The 18,562-nt window shown below is 43.0% G+C and overlaps 1 protein-coding gene across 1 annotated transcript; it reads left to right on the forward strand.

The window, feature by feature from the left end:
• Positions 1-16,612: 16,612 nt before the first annotated feature.
• Positions 16,613-18,319, forward strand: LOC147465631 (DNA/RNA-binding protein Kin17, conserved region). The gene has a single exon (XM_086521032.1). It carries the CDS (start codon positions 16,711-16,713, stop codon positions 17,986-17,988), a length of 1,278 nt encoding a protein of 425 aa, XP_086377158.1. The 5' UTR covers positions 16,613-16,710; the 3' UTR covers positions 17,989-18,319.
• Positions 18,320-18,562: the final 243 nt, after the last annotated feature.

An 18,562-nucleotide genomic window follows, 5' to 3' on the forward strand; every position in this document is an offset into this window, starting at 1 on the left:
AGGCAAGAAAGAGGTCGCCCTCTTCTCCATCTTCCTCAAATTCTTCATCTTCTGAAGAAAGCGATGGTGCAACTTTTGAACCATCAAAAAGAAGAGGCCATAGGAAATCCTATGCCGCATGGAAGAGCTCGTCCAAGCTCAAGAAGTTCAAAGAGGGAGGAAAGAGCATCTCTTTCCTTACCTACGATGGCACCCTTGATGCAACGGACAAAGTTTTGGCCTTTATCCATCAATTCGATGCGGGGTTTGGATGAGGGCTTCACGGAGTCCTCTAAGCTACACCATGGAGCTATGCACTTTCAAAAGTCCTCCAGACAATGGTGGTCTAGCCTATGGGCCAATGGTGAAGCTCCACGAACATGGAAAGCTTTAAGAGCTTCCATTATGAAGCAGTTTTTGGCCACCGATGCCAAAGACAAAGTACTCACCGAATGGAGAAGGTTGAATCTCTCTCCCTACGAATCCATTCACAAATATGTACACAAGTTTTTGGATTTACATCTCAAAGCCATTGTCTTCAAAAAGATGGATTTTGGAGAGCAAAAACAACAATTTTGTGTGGGCTTAACTGAAGAAATGGCAGAGTATGTCAACTTCCAAAGGCCATGCACCATATCTGTGGTTATACACCATACTATGGTGGCTTCTCAAATCAATTTCCAAACAGAGGCTAAGAGAAATCTTATGCCCACGGGAAACAAGGGTTCCAATGAGCCTAAGGGGAAGGACAATTTCCAAAAGTCTCCTAAGGGCAATTCCAATAACTATAAAGCTAAGGAGAAGGGAGTTTAAAAAGGCAAAAACAAACTCTCTCCTGAAGAGCTTGAGCGTTATCGCAAGGATAACCGATGTTTCAAGAGCGGCGAGCAAGGGCATGCATACCGTGCTTGTCCCCAAAAGAACACCCGCCCTGAGCCTCCTAGAGCTACCTTGGTCAAAATCCAAGAAGAGGAAGCTCACCACAAAGGATCTCCTCTATGCCATGCTTGGGGAAAGGTAAAAGAATATGATTCTTTTATTCTCTTTGACCCTGGTTCTACTTACAATTTCATATCCACTGAGTTGGCCACCAAGCTAGGCATCCAAGCCTATGAGATGGGAGATGTCCTACCCGCAGATGGTGCTTTCAAGGGGCAAGAATCTTCAGTCACTCCCTTAATCGGGAAATTGAGGCTCCATGTCCAAAGCTATGTGGACAAAGAGGACTTCTTTATCTCTCCTCTCAAGCATGAGGATGTAATCCTAGGGGCACCATGGTTTGATCACATGGCTGCCAAGGTTAAATTCCTTGAAAGGAGAATCTACTTTAGGTTCAGGGGAAAAGATATGTACATAGAAGCTAAGGAAATGGGTAACACCATACCCATTGTACATACGCAAGCTTTCAATAAGTCAATAAAGAGCTCTATTTCCGTGTACATTATTTTTGTTAAAGATTCTCAAAATGAACCTAATGTTTTAACAAAAGAAAATATAAACAACCAAAAGGAATTAGAGTTATCCAATTTTCTCAAGGGGTTTCAAGATGTCTTTATTGACAACATCCCTTGTGAACTACCTCCTAAACGAGGCAATGATGACCATGCAATTGAACTCCTTCTAGGAAGTTCACCGCCTAATAAACCTCGTTATAGAGTTTCCCAAGCTCAACAAGAGGAGATTATGCGGCAAGTGCATGAGCTAGGTGAGCAGGGCATGGTTAGGCCTAGCTCATCTCCATTTTGCTCACCTGTGTTATTAGTGCAAAAGAAAGATGGCACATATCGTATGTGTGTCAACTATAGAGCACTAAATAGGATCAATATCAAAAATAGGTTTCACGTTCCACAGGTAGAAGATCTATTTGATAAGCTACAAGGATCGACCTACTTCAATAGGATTGACCTAAAAGGTGGCTACCATCAAATAAGGATAGTTGATCATGACATTGTAAAGACCGCATTTCGCACTACGTTTGGTCTTTACGAATACATTGTCATGCCTTTTGGCTTGACCAATGCACCAGCCACATTCAACTGCTTTTGATGGAGAAGCTATTCAGGCCTCATCGAACCTTTACTGGAGTGTTCTTTGATTATATTATCATCTACTCTAATTCAGTAGACAAACACAAGCAACATCTCCAGGTAATATTTAAAGTCTTAAGAGAGAATAAACTTTATGTTAATCGAAAGAAAAGTGAATTTTTCTTGCAAGAGATTCAATATTTAGGTCACATTATCTCTCAAGATGGCATCCAAATGGATCCATCAAAGTTAGAGGTAATAAAAGGATGGCCTAAACCAAGGAATCTTCATGAAATAAGAAGCTTTATAGTTATGTGTACATACTATAGAAGCTTCATAGAAAAGTTCTCACTAATAGCAGGACCATTACATGACCTAAGAAAGAAAAACGTTAGGTATACATGGTCTGCCAAGGAAAAAATTCCTTTGGAAAGCTTATCTCTCAACATGTGCTTACATTGTCGGATCTCTCAAAGCCATTTGAGGTCCAATGTGACGCTTGTGGTGATTGCCTTGGTGCTGTTTTGCTCCAAGAAGGGCACGTCATAGCCTATGAAAGTCGAAGGCTCGACCCTGTTGAGCAAGCTCTAGGCATATATGAAAAGGAACTCCTCACAGTTCTACATGCCTTAGACTCATGGAAGCACTATTTATTGGGGACTCCTTTCATTCTGCAAAAAGATCACCAAAGTCTTAAGTACTTCATGACGCAGACCAAGCTCTCCGACAAACAAATGAGGTGGGCAAATTTCCTTTCGCAATTTCATTTTCATACTGCTCACATTGCTGGCAAGCATAATCAAGTAGCCGATGCACTCTCAAGAAGGCCGAGAGTGAATGCGGTTTCCATAGCAACTCACAATGATCTATCTTCTATGATAGATGAGTATGCTATTGATCCCCATTTTAGAGATGTGATTTTAGCCCTTGCACTAGGGAAGAAAGAGGAACCATTTACTTTACAAGATGGTTATCTTCTCTATGGCAATAGGCTATGCGTTACTAACTCACTACATGAGCAAGTAATGTATGAATCTCATGCTCCTCCTTATGCGGGGCATAGAGGGATTCAGTCTACCCTAAAAGGTATTGAAACATATTTCTATTGGCCTACCATGAAAGCAAACATACAAGAGTATGTTTCTAAATGTGTGGTATACCAAAAGAGTAAGTTTGATAGAGGAAAGCAACCTGGACTGCTTCAACCATTTTTAATCCCTAATTCACCATGGGAGAGCATATTCATGGATTTTATCTTTGGATTGCCTAAGTCTATCCATGGGAATACGAGAATATGGGTGATAGTAGACATGTTTAGTAAACAAGCTCATTTTATACCTATCAAAAAGACTATCAAAGCTCATCAAATGGCAACCCTCTTCATTTCACAAATATTCAAGTACCATGGCTTGCCAATGCCCATACTATCGGATAGAGATCCTAGAATGACCAGTAATTTCTGGAAGGGTCTCTTTGAGAATTTAGGGACAAGTCTAAATTTCTCTTCAACCTATCACCCGCAAACGGATGACCAAAGTGAAATAGCTAACCTAACAATTCTTGGTCTACTTGTTGGGATTTAGGCCAACTGGCCGGACATCCCACTTACTACTAACCCATCCTACTAACTTAACCTACATACACTTATTCTTTAATACAATAGAATAAGGAGCTGCAAACAGGAGAACGTTGTTGTGCGCTCCAGCCAAAGCAGGTCTCTCTCTCTCTCTCTCTCTCTCTCTCTCTCTCTCTCTCTCTCTCTCTCTCTCTCTCTCTCTCTCTCTCTCTCTCTCTCTGCCCTCGCACTTGCACTTGCACACGCTTCCCGGGGCACCTTCAACTGGTATCAGAGCAGGGTTTGTGCTTGTCATTTTTGCGTCTGCGCGTGCGCACTTTTAAAAGTGCAAACAGGTTTTGGATTTTGGCATCGGCAAATTCAGCATTCCGAGAGCGTTTCTAGTAGGTTTCCTCAGGTTCTACCCCCTTTCGAAGCCGTTCATGCAATCGAAAGCTTTATCCGAGCTACGCTTCAAGAGTTGTATTTTTCAACTCCACTTTTGCTACAGATACAGATACAGGTACATGACGCAGGTGCAAGTTGTTCAGAGACTATTTTGGGATTGTATATAGTCGTTTTATGGCTATTATGTGTTATTGAGATGGTGTTTATGGGTTGATTAGGAGCACTTTTCGGCATCAGCATTGTTTCGGGTTTTTCAGGCATCCATCTCCTCACAGGTTCTTGCATACATACTGGACATCTAGGTTTCTTATAGGTTGCAGTGTTTTGCATCAGCACAGATTTCAGTGGGAGTACTTGATGCACATATGCATTGTTTTGGCACTTTTGATAGTGCTTGAGCTCTTTTGAGAGTAGTTTTACTCCCCGCAGGGATTTGTTTACTGCTTGCACATTTTGTTTGGCGCCTGTTTGAGTGCGTATACTACACCTTGCAGTATTGTTGACAGTGGATGTACGTTGAGTTGCAAAAACTGCCATATGTACCTTTTATGGAGCCGATTTGGCTTGTTTCTGGCAGTCCGACCGTTTCTGAGACTCGGTTCGGAGGCCCTTTCTGTCGATAGCGTGAGGTTTTCTTGAGTTGGGGGATTCTCGAATGTTGAGATCCTTTCGGTGATACAGGTTGCTGGAGTATCCCTTTTTTGTGGCCTCGCCATAGGACATGTATAGAGAGGGCTAGGTGCATTTGACACCATGTTGGCAGTCTTGGGTCAGCTTTTGACTTTTTATGCACAGTTAATGGTTGATGCGCATGTCTTATGCTTTGAGTTAATGGTTGATGCGCATGTCTCTTATGCATGGTCTTCGATGAGGAAATCAAATGTATCTTCTTGCTATGCAGTTTACCCTCGTCTTGGGATAGGTTCTATACTACGATTAGCAACTCAGCACCTGGTACCTGTCTAGTGTACAACGACGTCCTTGGGAGTCTGTTTACCGAGGAGAATCGCAGGAAATCTCTCGAAGGCAAGAAGGTTGGTGATGCGTATGTTGCTAGTGATAGACAAAGGGGTCGCACTCAAAGTCGTGCCAAAATCAGGGACGTGGGGGCTCACGCACTAAGTATCGGGGTTCTATGCGTAATGTTGAGTGCTATCACTGCCATAAAAAAGGGCATGCGAAGAAGGATTGCAAGAAATGGCAGCAAAGCAAGAAGGATAAACAATCCGGTGAAACTTGTAAGTCTGATGATTCAAACAAGGGCAAAGAAAAGTTAGAGGAGATCAATGTGCTAGAGTCTTCAAATGCTCCTATTGTAGAGACTCTTCCAGTGGTTGTTATGCCACTTACCTCTAAAGTATTGGTCTTCACAGCAGATCTACCTATCAAGGCTCTTGTTACAGAAGATGCACAGTATGCACAGAATTGTATAGTAGATTCTGGTGCGAGTTTCCATGTGACACCACATAGAGAGTGGTTCTCTACTTATTCTCACTCTTGTGGCAAAGTGAGACTTGGTGATGCTTATGAACTAGACATTGAGGGTGTCGAAAACGTCAAATTGCATCTAAGGAATGGCACACACTTTACTTTATGTAATGTCAGACATGTGCCTATGTTGACTAAAAGCTTGATTTTTGTTGGTCAGCTTGATGATTTGGGCTACAACACCACATTTGGCAATGGTTCGTGGATAGTACGCAAAGGTAATCTTTTTGTACTCAGAGGTCAGAAGCATGGTACCTTGTATTCCATGCATGCGTCAGATGTTGGTCATGATTACATATCTATATCCGAGCTGCCGTCTACTAAGTTGTGGCATTGCTGGCTAGGTCATATTAGCCAAAAAGGAATGAGAACTATGATTCGTTTTGGCTACTTACCTGTCTTGTCTTATGTTGAATTTCCTATTTGTGAGCACTGTATCTATGGCAAACAGACTAGGTCCGTGCACTTACCATTGGGTCAAAAGCGAGCTGAACCTCTAGATTTAGTACATAGTGATGTTTGTGGTCCTATGTCAACCAAATCTCTAGGGGGGGCCAGCTATTTTGTGACATTCATAGATGACTCTACTTGAAAGGTGTGGGCATATCCTTTGAAACATAAGGATCAAGTTCTTCCTGTGTTCCAAAATTTTTTTGCACTCGTTGAGAATCAGTCCAAGAAACTCAAGAGGTTGCGGACTGACAACGGTGGAGAGTATGTCTCCAAGGAGTTTGAAAATTTTTGTGCTAAAAGGGGGATTAAAAGGCAGTCTACTGCACCTTACACACCAGCTCAGAATGGAGTTGTTGCGCGCATGAATCGTACGATTCACGAAAGAGTCACACCCATGCTTTCTAGAGCAAATCTCACACAAGGATTTTGGGCAGAAGCCGTCTTGACTGCAGTGCACATTATAAATCGTTCGCCTAGTACACCATTGAATTATGAGATTCCAGAAGAGTTATGGTCTAAATGTAAGGCCCACTATGACCATCTACGTGTTTTTGGTTGTGAAGCTTATGCTCACGTGCCTAAACAACTTCGACAGAAGTTAGAGCCAAAGTCACACAAATGTATTTTCATTGGATATGGTGCAGATGGAGAGATGGGATATTGTCTCTGACACCCGGAATCTCGTCGAGTCATTCGTAGTTCAGATGTGATCTTCAATGAGTCGAAGATGCATAAACAACCTATCAAGGAAATAGAGATTCGAAGAGTCACTTTTGAGGATGTTGCCTCAGAGACAGTGAAATCAACTTAGCGGGCTAGTGATGTACCTTCCACTAGCAATGCTCCAGAGGGAGCGGCAATGGTCAAGGAGTGAGACGGTCTACTAGAGTCTCTCATCCACCTGCGCGTTTTGAGCCAGGTCTTGATTACATCATGTTGATGAATTGCGGTCAGCCAAGCTACTACCAAGAAGCCATGATGACGGATGATGTGGTGAAGTGGGAGCAGGCTATGGAATCTGAGTATAACTCGATTCTGGCTAATGACACTTGGGACTTGGTAGAACTGCCAAGTGATGCGAAAGATTTACCTTGCAAATGGGTTTACAAGAAGAAATTTACCTCAGGTGATCCAAATCCAAAGTACAAGGCTAGACTTGTAGCCAAAGGGTTCAAACAACAAAAGGGAGTCGATTTTGATGAAATCTTCTCGCCTGTGGTCAAGATGACGACACTTAGAACCATACTTGGTCTTGTAGCAATTGAGGACATGGAACTTGTCCAAATGGATGTAAAGATAGCATTTCTTCATGAGGATCTCGATGAGGATGTTTACATGCAGCAGCCTGAAGGGTTTGTTCAGGAGAACACAACTCGTGAGGAGCTAGTATGTAAGCTCAAAAAGGCACTTTATGGCTTAAAGCAGGGTTCAAGGCAGCGGTATCATAAATTTGATGCATGTATGAGGTCTCAAGGATATAAAAGGAGCTAAGAGAATCACTACTTGTACACAAGAAAGCTAGATGATGGCTCGATGATCATTCTAGTTTTGTATGTTGATGACATGCTTATAGATGGGAAATCCATTGTGGAAATTGCCAACTTGAAGAAAACACTTAGCAATAATTTTGCAATGAAATATTTGGGGGATGCTACACACTTTCTTGGCATGCGAATCAAAAGAGATTGCAAATGTCGTATTCTTGAGTTATCTCAGGAAACATACATTGAGAAAGTTTTGCAGCGTTTCAATATGCAGGGGGGGAAAGCATTGAGTACCCCAATGCAGGCATTCTTGAAACTTAGCAAGGAAGATGCACCCAAATCTGATGTTGAGCGAGTTGAAATGGCTAAGGTACCATATTCTTTGGCAGTGGGCAGTCTCATGTATGCTATGGTGGCCACAAGACCAGACATTGCTTTTGCAGTGGGAGTGGTGAACCGATATATGGAAAATCCTGGCAGCAAGCATTGGGAAGCATTGAAGCACATTCTTAGGTACCTCAAAGGTACAGTCGGAAGGTGTTTACACTTCGGGAACAGTGATTCATCCATTGTGGGTTATGCGGATGGGTTATGCAGATCCAGACTATGCAGGTTGTGTCGACAATAGGAGATTGACATCTAGCTATATCTTCATATTTGCTGGAGGAGCAATATCTTGGAGGTCATGTCTTCAAGATTGTACGTCGTCTTCCACTATGGAAGCAGAGTACGTTGCATTGTGTTGGATGCAAGTAAAGAGGCTGTATGGTTATCTCGCTTAGTCAAAAATCTTGGCATTGATGAGACTCCAGTGATATATTGTGATAGTCAAAGTGCTCTTGCATTGGCAAGGAATCCCCTATTTCACTCCAAATCGAAACACATTGAAGTCAGGTATCATCTCGTGAGAGATTTCTTGGCCAAAAAGCTCATTAATTTGGTCAAGGTACACACTGACAACAACCCAGCAAATGCTTTGATGAAAGGCTTAGCTTTGGAGCGATTTACACATTGCAGTGAGTTGATGGGTATAGGTTGAAGCCACTAGATTGCTTCATGGTTGTACATACCAGGTCACTTGGGCTACGTTGGCCTTTAAGTGGGAGTTTGTTGGGATACACACCAACTGGCTGAACATCCCACTTACTACTAACCCATCCTGCTAACTTAACCTACATACACTTATTCTTTAATGCAATAGAATAAGGAGCTGCAACAACAGGATAATGTTGTTGTGCGCTCCACCCAAAGCAGGTCTCTCTCTCTCTCTCTCTCTCTCTCTCTCTCTCTCTCTCTCTCTCTCTCTCTCTCTCTCTCTGCTCTCGCACTTGCACTTGCACACGCTTTCCGCGGCACCTTCACTACTAAAAGCCCATGTAGCAAAAGTAGATCAAAGGTTCCAATGGGAGAAGTACTTTCCCTTAGTGGAGTATTCCTACAATAACACCGTACATACTTCCACGGGAAAAGCACCTTTCAAGGTAATTGAGGGAAGATAAAAAAGTCCCCTACTACTCGAAGTACACGGGAAGATCTTTGCTGCAGATGCGTATAGCCGAGACCTACAAGAATCTTTCCAGAACATAAAGGATGCTATCTCTATCTCACAGCAAAGGCAAAAGGCTTCTGCCGATAAGCACAGAAGAGCCCAAGCCTTTAAAGAAAATAATTGTGTCCTACTTAACTTTCCCAAGGCTCGATTAAGGCACACGACGGGCAAAAATCCTACGGGACACCAAAAGTACTATGCTAAGTTAGCAAAAACGTACTATGGTCCCTTCCAAATTCTTAGGCCAATCAATGAGATGGCCTATCAGCTCAAGTTGCCCAACCATTGGCTCATACACAATGCTTTCCATGTGAGCCTACTAAAGCCTTACAAAGGAGAGCCACCTCAAGAACCAACTATTAAAGACCCATCGGAGGTCGAGGACCAAGAAGAGGTGCTACATCCCGAGTCCATTCTCCGAGATGAAGACAAGGTATTAAGAGGCGGTAAGACTATCCAACGATATCTTTTTAAGTTTAAGAATTATCCTTTTGAAGATGCTAGTAGATGGATGCAAGGCATACAATTAAAGGATAACCTAAACCTTGTCAATGCTTACAATGCTTCCCTAGAGTAAGGAAATATACAAATGTTTAAATGAACAAAGTATTTGTCTTATAAGATTCTCTTTTTCTTTATTGTGCACAAATGTGAAGCAGTATGCATGCTTAGAATCAAGTTTGCGGAGACGACGTCTCCCAAACACCAAGTAGAGCTCGTCACTCTACTATGGAAGATTGATAGGACTAATGTGCAGACATGCTTGTGGCAGCTTAGGCTCTCAAGCGCCAAATGTTTAGTCATCCATTCTGGAACGATGTCATAGGGTAAGATAGGGATCCTCTACCCGCTACAAAAAGGACTAATGAATAGGCTTTATCTTCTCTATTCCATAGTCGAGGACGACTATGATTTCAAGAGAGAGGTAATGTCATAATAACTAATATCTAATTCTCCTAAACGATTTTCTCATGTTAAAATGATCATTTAATATGGGGAAGTACCAGGGGAGAAAAAGCTAGAATATTGGTTAAGTCGACAGACCTGCCACAGTAGGGATCCAAAGGAGGGCCATCTGCAAAAGAGCAATGTGCAATAATGGGCTTTAAAGACCAATGTGCAACAATGGGCTTTAAAATCAGTGTGCAACAATGGGCTTTAAAGACCCTAAGGTTCAGCCCATTAAGGCTTCCAAAATGCTAAGGTTCCAAAATTCAAAGGTTGTGTCCAATGGTCAAAGGTTAGGAAAATTGGATGCTTTGTGTGTGTACAAAAAGGCTTCAATGAGTCCTACATAGGAGGGGGCGAGCCCTAGAAGTAGGGGATGAGAGAGAAACACACACACACACACACACACACACACACACACACACACACACACACACACACACACTCACAAGCTTCCTTTACACAAAGGGAATGAGGGACACATGTCAGCTCCCTAGCCTAGATGCCCACAAGGTGCACTCAAATCCTATTGGATGGCCATGGAGGTGGACCAATGAGAATTCGGCTAGAGTAAATCTAGTTTAATAATTTAAAAACACTTAATAAAAGAACCAATAAGAATTAAGCTCTCTAGAAGACTATTGGACAGTCTACAAAGGGGTCCAATGAGCATTCAGCAGCCCAATGGCTTGCCTGATTCCTATTGGCCAGGAGACAAAGGGGTCCAATGAGAGTTTAGTTGCATTAATTAATTACCTAAAGCTCTCACAAAAGGGGAAAGGGGGACACATGTCAGAAGGCTATTACTTATGCTGCTTAATTTTCATTGGCTAAGATGGGAGAGGTCCAATGGGGTGTCAGCATGAGTAAAATGCAAGAGGGGTCGACCAAGAGAGAGAGGGAGTTGAATTTGTCAAGTCATTATCACACACACACTCACACAATCTCATTGTGAAGCAAGAAGACTCTCTCTCTCTCTCTCTCTCTCTCTCTCTCTCTCTCAATCTTTAATGGAAAGCTTATCACCTACTCCAAGCTTGTGAGAAGGGAGGCCTACACCAACAACTCTTGGCTTTGTGATGCAAATCCAACCAAGAGCCAAGCTTCAATGCATGCTCATCTCCTTTACCATGCTAATTACTAAGCTATGGTAAGCTAATATGAGTGATTATGTGAGGAGATGTACATCTTTCTCATAAATGCATGCTCATCTCCTCTACCATGCTAATTACTAAGCTATGCTAAGCTAATATGAGTGATTATGTGATGAGATGTACATCTTTCTCGTAAGACTACTCCTTCTTCCTCTCAATCTACTCTCATACCCCGCTAGCTCTCACCATCTTCAAAGGTGTGTGAGGTCTTCGGTCTAAGACCGTGAGGGAATTGATGTTGTGTTTTATAAGTGTATTGCTTAGTGCTTGAAGCTTCCATCTTCATTGCACTAGCTAGTTATTGAAGGAACACAAAGAATTGTATTGTAAAATGTCTCTATTGATGGGGGAAACCTGTAATACAGATCCTTTTGGAGGTGGGATTGGCTCCATGTAAATCCGGTCCTCAATTTTTGTCAATAGCTTAATTTCTCTCTCTTTTGAAGTATTGTTCATGCTATCTAACTAGGTGTTATGATTTTTGTTGCTCTCTCCACCCAAGCACTCTTGTTATGCTCATTAGGAATCTATTCTAATGGAATGCTCACTATGTTCATGCTATTTTCCGCTAGACACAAGTTACTCGTCCATTAAATGTTACAACTATCACTTCAATGCTCGACGTGGAAAGCTTACTTTAGCTATAAAAGGCTTTCCAATTTTGATGAAAAGTTTGAACAGAAAATGAAGCCTAAACACGAGCACAAAGAAACATATTCAAAAGTGTTTGAAGTTTTGCCATCCACATTAGACACAACTTCTTAGCATGGCTTATCATTCATCAGGGCATATGGACTGGTACAAGAGCTATTCATGCCAAGATAAGGAATGGCATGTGTAGAAGATGTCAAGCTGATGAAGATTTGGAGCATATCTTTCTAGGTTGCCTGCACAATGTCAGAAAACTGCAGATTTTACAACATTGTTGTAGAGAAGTGCATCCTCAACAATTTACAGTAAGAGAGCTACTGTGTGAATGCATTAGGATGGATATTCCACTATGGAATTTGTGGAGGCTCTCTTACCTCGGGGGGTGCTGGACTTAAAGAATGAAGCTATCTTCAACCATAGATTTGGGGAAAACTCACCTTCAATCCTAATAGAAGTCAAGACTCTTTTTGTTGCTTGTCTCAACCACATGAGGGATGTATTTCCTTAGTGTCTATTTGTAATTTAGAGATGCAATAGTTCGAAATGTTGGAAGGATTTGATGCTAAAGTTTTACTCTAAGGATAGGCTTTCTATGGATTTAGCATGCTTGGAATTGCAATTTTATTTCCTTGAGGATGCCTCTCTCCCCTCATGTGAGACTCAGTTGTAACCCTTTTTTTGTTTTTGTAACATTTAATCGCCTAGCAACTTGTGTGTGTGGCGGAAAATAACATGAACATAGTGAGCATTTCATTAGAAGGTTCCTAATGAGCATAACAAGAGTGCTTGGGTGGAGAGAGCAACAAAAAGCATAACACCTAGTTAGATAGGCATGAACAATACTTCAAAAGAGAGAGAAATTAAGCTATTGACAACAGTTGAGGACCGGATTTACATGGATCCGGTACCCCCTCCAAAAGGTTTTGTATTATAGGTTTCCCCCATCAAGAGAGACATTCTACAATACAATTCTTTGTGTTCCTTCAATAACTAGCTAGTGCAATGAAGATGGAAGCTTCAAGCACTAAGAAAAACACTTATAAAACACAACATCAATTCCCTCACGGTCTCAGACCCAAGACCTCACACACCTTCGAAGATGGTGAGAGCTAGCGAGGTACGAGAGTAGATTGAGAGGAAGGAGTAGTCTTACGAGAAAGGTGTACATCTCCTCACATAATCACTCATATTAGCATAGCATAGCTTAGTAATTAGCATGGTAGAGGAGATGAGCATGCATTGAAGCTTGGCTCTTGGTTGGATTTGCATTACAAAGCCAAGAGTTGTTTGTGTAGGCCTCCCTTCTCACAAGCTTGAGAAGGAGAGAGAGAATCTTCTTGCTTCACACATGAGCTAGTGTGAGTGTGTGTGGAAAAATGCCTTGAGAAATTCAGCCCCCTCTCTCTTGGTCGACCCCTCATGCAAATTACTCATAATGACACCCCACTGGACCTCTCCAAGCTTAGCCAATGAGAATTAAGTAGCATAAGTGATAGCCTTCTGACATGTGTCCCCCTTTCCCCTTTTGTGAGAGCTTTAGGTAATTAATTAATGCAACTAAACTCTCATTGGACCCCTTTATCTTCTGGCCAATAGGAATCAGGCAAGCCATTGGGCTACTGAATGCTCATTGGACCCCTTGTGAGACTGTCCAATAGTCTTCTAGAGAGCTTAATTCTTATTGGTTCTTTTATTAAGTATTTTTAAATTAATTAAACTAGATTTACTCTAGCCTAATTCTCATTGGTCCACCTCCATGGCCATCCAATAGGATTTGAGTGCACCTTGTGGGCATCTGGGCTAGGGAGCTGACATGTGTCCCTCATTCCCTTTGTGTAAAGGAAGCTTGTGAGTGTGTGTGTTTCTCTCTCATCCCCTACTTACATGTGTCCCTCATTCCCTTTGTGTAAAGGAAGCTTGTGTGTGTGTGTGTGTGTGTGTGTTTCTCTCTCATCCCCTACTTACAAGGCTCGCCCCCTCCTATGTAGGAAGCATGAAGACTTTTTTGTACACACAAAAAGCATCCAATTTTTATAAGCTTGACCATTTTACACAACCTTTGATTTTTGGAACCTTAGCATTTTGGAAGTCTTAAGGGGCTGAACCTTAGGGTCTTTAAAGCCCATTGTTTAACTTATATAATAATAGACCTCAGGTATGTGATGCCTTTGGAGCAAAAGTTTATGACATGTAGCACTATACGAGAACAATAGGTATTAAGAGTACATCTTCTTACTTTGCAAAAATGGCTAAAATATCATGTAGAACCTCTGCTACTGAGGTGAGGTGAAGTGTCGCCTCTACTGGGGAGGTGACTCCAGGCCGATACACATGGCCAGGCAATTGGCCCCCTCAAGTCCTTGGCCAAGGCGGGGGAGGAGCTGACTCTAGGCCAATACACATGGCTAGGCAGTTGACCCCCTCAGGTCCTTGGCTCAATCCCTTGAGGAGAGTCTGATGCGTGCATGGGTGCTGGGAAATTAGTAGCCCATTCCATAGAAGGGTCCTTCTGGGACAGTTAAGAGGCCGTTTGCTGCAACAATCTCAGTGGCTAGTGGAAGGGTAGTATATTGGGGGCAATTGTGATCAGACGCTTCTTGACACGGCCAACACAAAAATGCATGTAGTATATTTGATTAGAGACTGCGATGGACCTTCATGGGTACCACGATGAGGATATTGAAAGTAAAACGGCTTCCCTAATCAAGCACAATGAAGGGAATATAAAGGCCACAACGATGGCTCCACCTTGAACCAAATAGCTTGTCGCCATTGTTTCCTGTGCACTGTGTGTGTGTGTGATATATATATATATATATATATATATATATAGAGAGAGAGAGAGAGAGAGAGAGAGGTTCTCTTGGATTCACTGTATTGGTTGTTATTTGATGTTGCACCCTTGGGTGCCTTGAAGCAGTATAGGTATGAATCTAATATTTATAATTTGTTTGCTATTTGAAGTGCTTTTTGTCCCAAAAAAAAAAAGAAGAGAGAGAGGTTCTAACAGGCGCAACCCTAGCTGCATTTGATCTTGTTGTTTGCACTCTAAATAGCCTGACTTCACGCAACAAATCTAATAGCCATGGCGCAGTTGTGATGCCCGCCTTGAGGTCATGCTAGCAAATGCACTGGAACTATTGCATTGATTCAAGCTTTCCTACTATGCTATTGTTTGAGAGAGAGAGAGAGAGAGAGAGAGAGAGAGAGGTGTGCACATACTCGTGCGAGAGTAGCAGGGCCACCACATCCACCACCATCGACTGCTAAGACATCCTTAGCGTGTTGCCATCAAATTAACTCTAGCAGAGCTAACTTTGGTGCTGATTTGCCAGCCAACAGCGTTAGCAACTCAAAAGGTCAGCAACTAGAATCTTCATTTTTTATATCACTTTAAATTTGAGGTGTGTAGATACTCTTTGCCAATGAGAGACTCTCTCTCTCTCCCCACCCCCCCCCGGCAGACTTTCCTTCTCTTTTTCCCTCTCCGACGGCAGAACCTCTTCCCCGACCTTTCCCAGCTAGGCTTGTGCTTTCCCTAGGAGGTGTGCTCTCATGTTGTGCTTGATGAGTGAGATGTTGCACTCGAGTTAATTGCACCCGGTCGTCAAATTCTCTCCACTGTCACTCCATTTTCTGATAGTGACTTCTGGCCTCAGAGTTGTCGACATCTTGAATGCAAGAAGAGGATACGTGATTTTAGATCTCAAATTTGCAGTATCTTCTAAGTTCTCTCTCTATATCTGTCTCACTCTCTCTTACAAATGTGGCTAGAAATTATTAAAACGTCTGGTTTGCATGTGCTAAGATGTATCTCTTTCGCTGCTCCTGACATGAGAAAGATTCTCGAGTTGCAGTTCGAGCTTCAAGTAGCCTAGTAGGGCACCCTCTCCTAGCATGTGGACCCTACGTTCTGCCTGCTACTCCTCCTTGACTATGACGGAGGTGATGATGCAGAAGATAATGATGAACTGATTCATCAACAAAATCTCTCTCTCTCTCTCTCTCTCTCTCTCTCTCTCTCTCTCTCTCTCTCTCTGCGCCGTTTCGAAATCCTTACAATGAATGCATTGCACCTCATCTGAGAGAGAGCTGTTCCTGTGTGATCACGGCAATGTGGTCGGGTGGGGGGGTGGAGATGCTCCTTGGTCACGGCGACAGTGGACACGCGACCTGATGCTCCTCTTGATCTGCTTCAATTAGTGGCAGCGAGCCTCTCTCTCTTTCTTTGATTAGCTCTCTCTCCCACCTACTTGTGTGTGTGTGTGTGTGTGTGTGTGTGTGAGAGAGAGAGAGAGAGAGAGAGAGAGAGAGAGAAGATTGACGAACAAACAGTTGTTGCGAACTTGCTCTACTCACACTCATACGAACGTCTCCTGCCCTTCGATTCGAGCAACGGTCGCGGCTATAGCACAATGCACGGGTGCGTGGGCCTTGGTTGCTCAGCAGCACATACTGAGTTGCTGTGTGTGTGTGACACACTCAGAGAGAGAGAGAGAGAGAGAGAGAGAGAGAGAGAGAGAGAGAGAGAGATTCTCTTCGTGAAGGCTCCTGCTTCAGCTAGAGGGTGAGAGAGAGAGTATGGCAGCAGCTTGGTGACTCGTGACAATGGCTACCAGCTCCACGCCCTGCCTCTTCACCTTCCCTCCACTCCCTGAGAGTCGCGACCCGTCAACTCCCCGTCGGCTGTGCAGCCTGAATATAAAGACACGTAGCAGCCTTCCCTCCACTCCCTGTGAGTCGCGACCCATCAAGTCCCCGTCGGCTGCAGCCTGAATTTGATTTGAAGCCACGTAGCAGCCTGAATTTGAGGCTGCTTCATAAAGAGTATAGATTCGGGAAATATAAGGTGTTGGGCATACGAGAGCATTTTGGGAATTTCATCAAATTAGAGGGGTATTTTGGTAATTTTCCCCCCCAAAAAAAAAGAAGAGGAGGAGAGAGAGAGAGAGAGAGGGGAAGAGAGACGCCATCGAAGCTCTTAACGCTTTCTCTGCGAATTCCCATCTGCGTGATGTCGAAGAACGGGTTTCTCACTCCCAAGGCCATCGCCAACCGCATTAAGGCGAAGGGCTTACAGAAGCTGCGATGGTACTGTCAAATGTGTCAGAAACAATGCCGTGATGAGAACGGGTTCAAATGCCACTGCATGAGCGAGAGCCATCAGCGCCAGATGCAGGTATTTGGTGATAACCCTAATCGTTTCGTTCATGGCTTCTCTGAGGAATTCGAAAAGACATTTCTTGAGCATGTCAGGCGTAGCCATCGATTTAGCAGGGTAGCTGCCACCGTCCTTTACAACGAGTACATCGCAGATCGCCATCATGTCCACATGAATTCCACCCAGTGGGCAACACTCACAGAATTTGTCAAGCACTTGGGCAGAACTGGTAAGTGCAAGGTTGACGAGACGGAGAAAGGCTGGTTTGTGACCTATATTGATCGTGAACCCGAGACACTGCTTCGTGAACGCCTCAAGAACAAGCGTGAGCGAGCTGAAGTTGCTGATGAAGTACGGCATGAGAGGGAGATTGAGCTGCAGATAGATAGAGCTGCAAAGAGTTCGCGACCAACAGAAGCACTGGATGACCAGGAAAAGAAGTTGCTGCAGAGAAACGGGGAGGAGGTGAAGGTCGCATTTTCTTTTGCATCTGTTCGATCAAAGAACGAAGATGCTAATGTCGATGATGCATCAAGAGCTGCTCCAAAGGTAAGCTCAGTGTTTTCCGGAGAGGGCAATGCTAAAGATGGCAAAGAAACCTCCAAACAGACCAGCACAGACACACGGGAAAGAGGACATGGCTTTGCTGATATGAAGGATAATGCAAATTCAGGTTCTGGGCTTAGGGAAGCTGCAAAAGCAGGTGCTGCAGCACTTGCACAACTGATGGAAGAGGAAGAAAAAGTAAAGGAGAAGGTGAACCGCAAAGACTTCTGGCTTGTGGAGGGTTTGGTTGTGAAGGTCATGAGCAAAAGCCTTGCAGAGCAGGGATTTTACAAACAGAAAGGCGTTGTGCGCAAAGTGATTGGCAAGTATGTTGCGGAAATCAAGATGCTAGAAGGCGGCGCTATCCTCAAGGTGGATCAAGAAGAGTTGGAAACGGTTATACCTCAAATTGGCGGCCTTGTTAAGATTGTGAATGGAGCATACAGGGGTTCCACTGCAAAGCTTCTCGCAATTGACACTGCAAAATTCACAGCTAAAGTGCAGGTAGAGAAGGGTATATATGATGGAAGGGTATTGAATGCCGTGGAATATGAAGATATTTGTAAAGTGTCGACTTCTAGCTAGCTAGCTACATGGTATACTCAACATAGAGGCAACTCGCTTGTTCAGTTAGTGTTGGGCAACATCCAAGTCTTATTTGTGCACTCATGCATCTACCTCTTAACATGACCATGATTTGCTTTTCTGAGGATAGCCTCAGGCTTAGCTTAAGTTGTGCATTGGAGTAATTTTGTTGAATGTGTAGTAGCCATTTCCTGAGTTTCTATTGCGCAAGATCAGTGGGAGTGCAATTCTAATATGAGAAGCGCTCACGTGACTATCAAACATTGTGCGATTATACTCTAGTTGTGTATTGCAATTGGCTTCAAATTCATAAAGCGTATAGTTTTAAGTATGAAGAGTGGTAAATTGTTCATTTATGCTTGAGTTGCTGAAACCGGCTTCCAAAATTTAACGTTAAGGCATGGTATATTGATAATTTTCTTCTAATTTGTAAGTTCAGACTTTTTTGATCTTGTGAAGGTATATATGTACTATAGCAGAATTATAATGTTGATTGTTTCTAGTTATCGTAATGAGCTCATGTTCTTGTAAGTATAAAAACTGGCTCATATGCTTGTGTCACGTCCTGTTTAAG

This window comes from Adiantum capillus-veneris, chromosome 1, assembly GCF_014529385.1.
Source record: "Adiantum capillus-veneris isolate H3 chromosome 1, ASM1452938v2, whole genome shotgun sequence".
NCBI lineage: Eukaryota > Viridiplantae > Streptophyta > Polypodiopsida > Polypodiales > Pteridaceae > Adiantum > Adiantum capillus-veneris.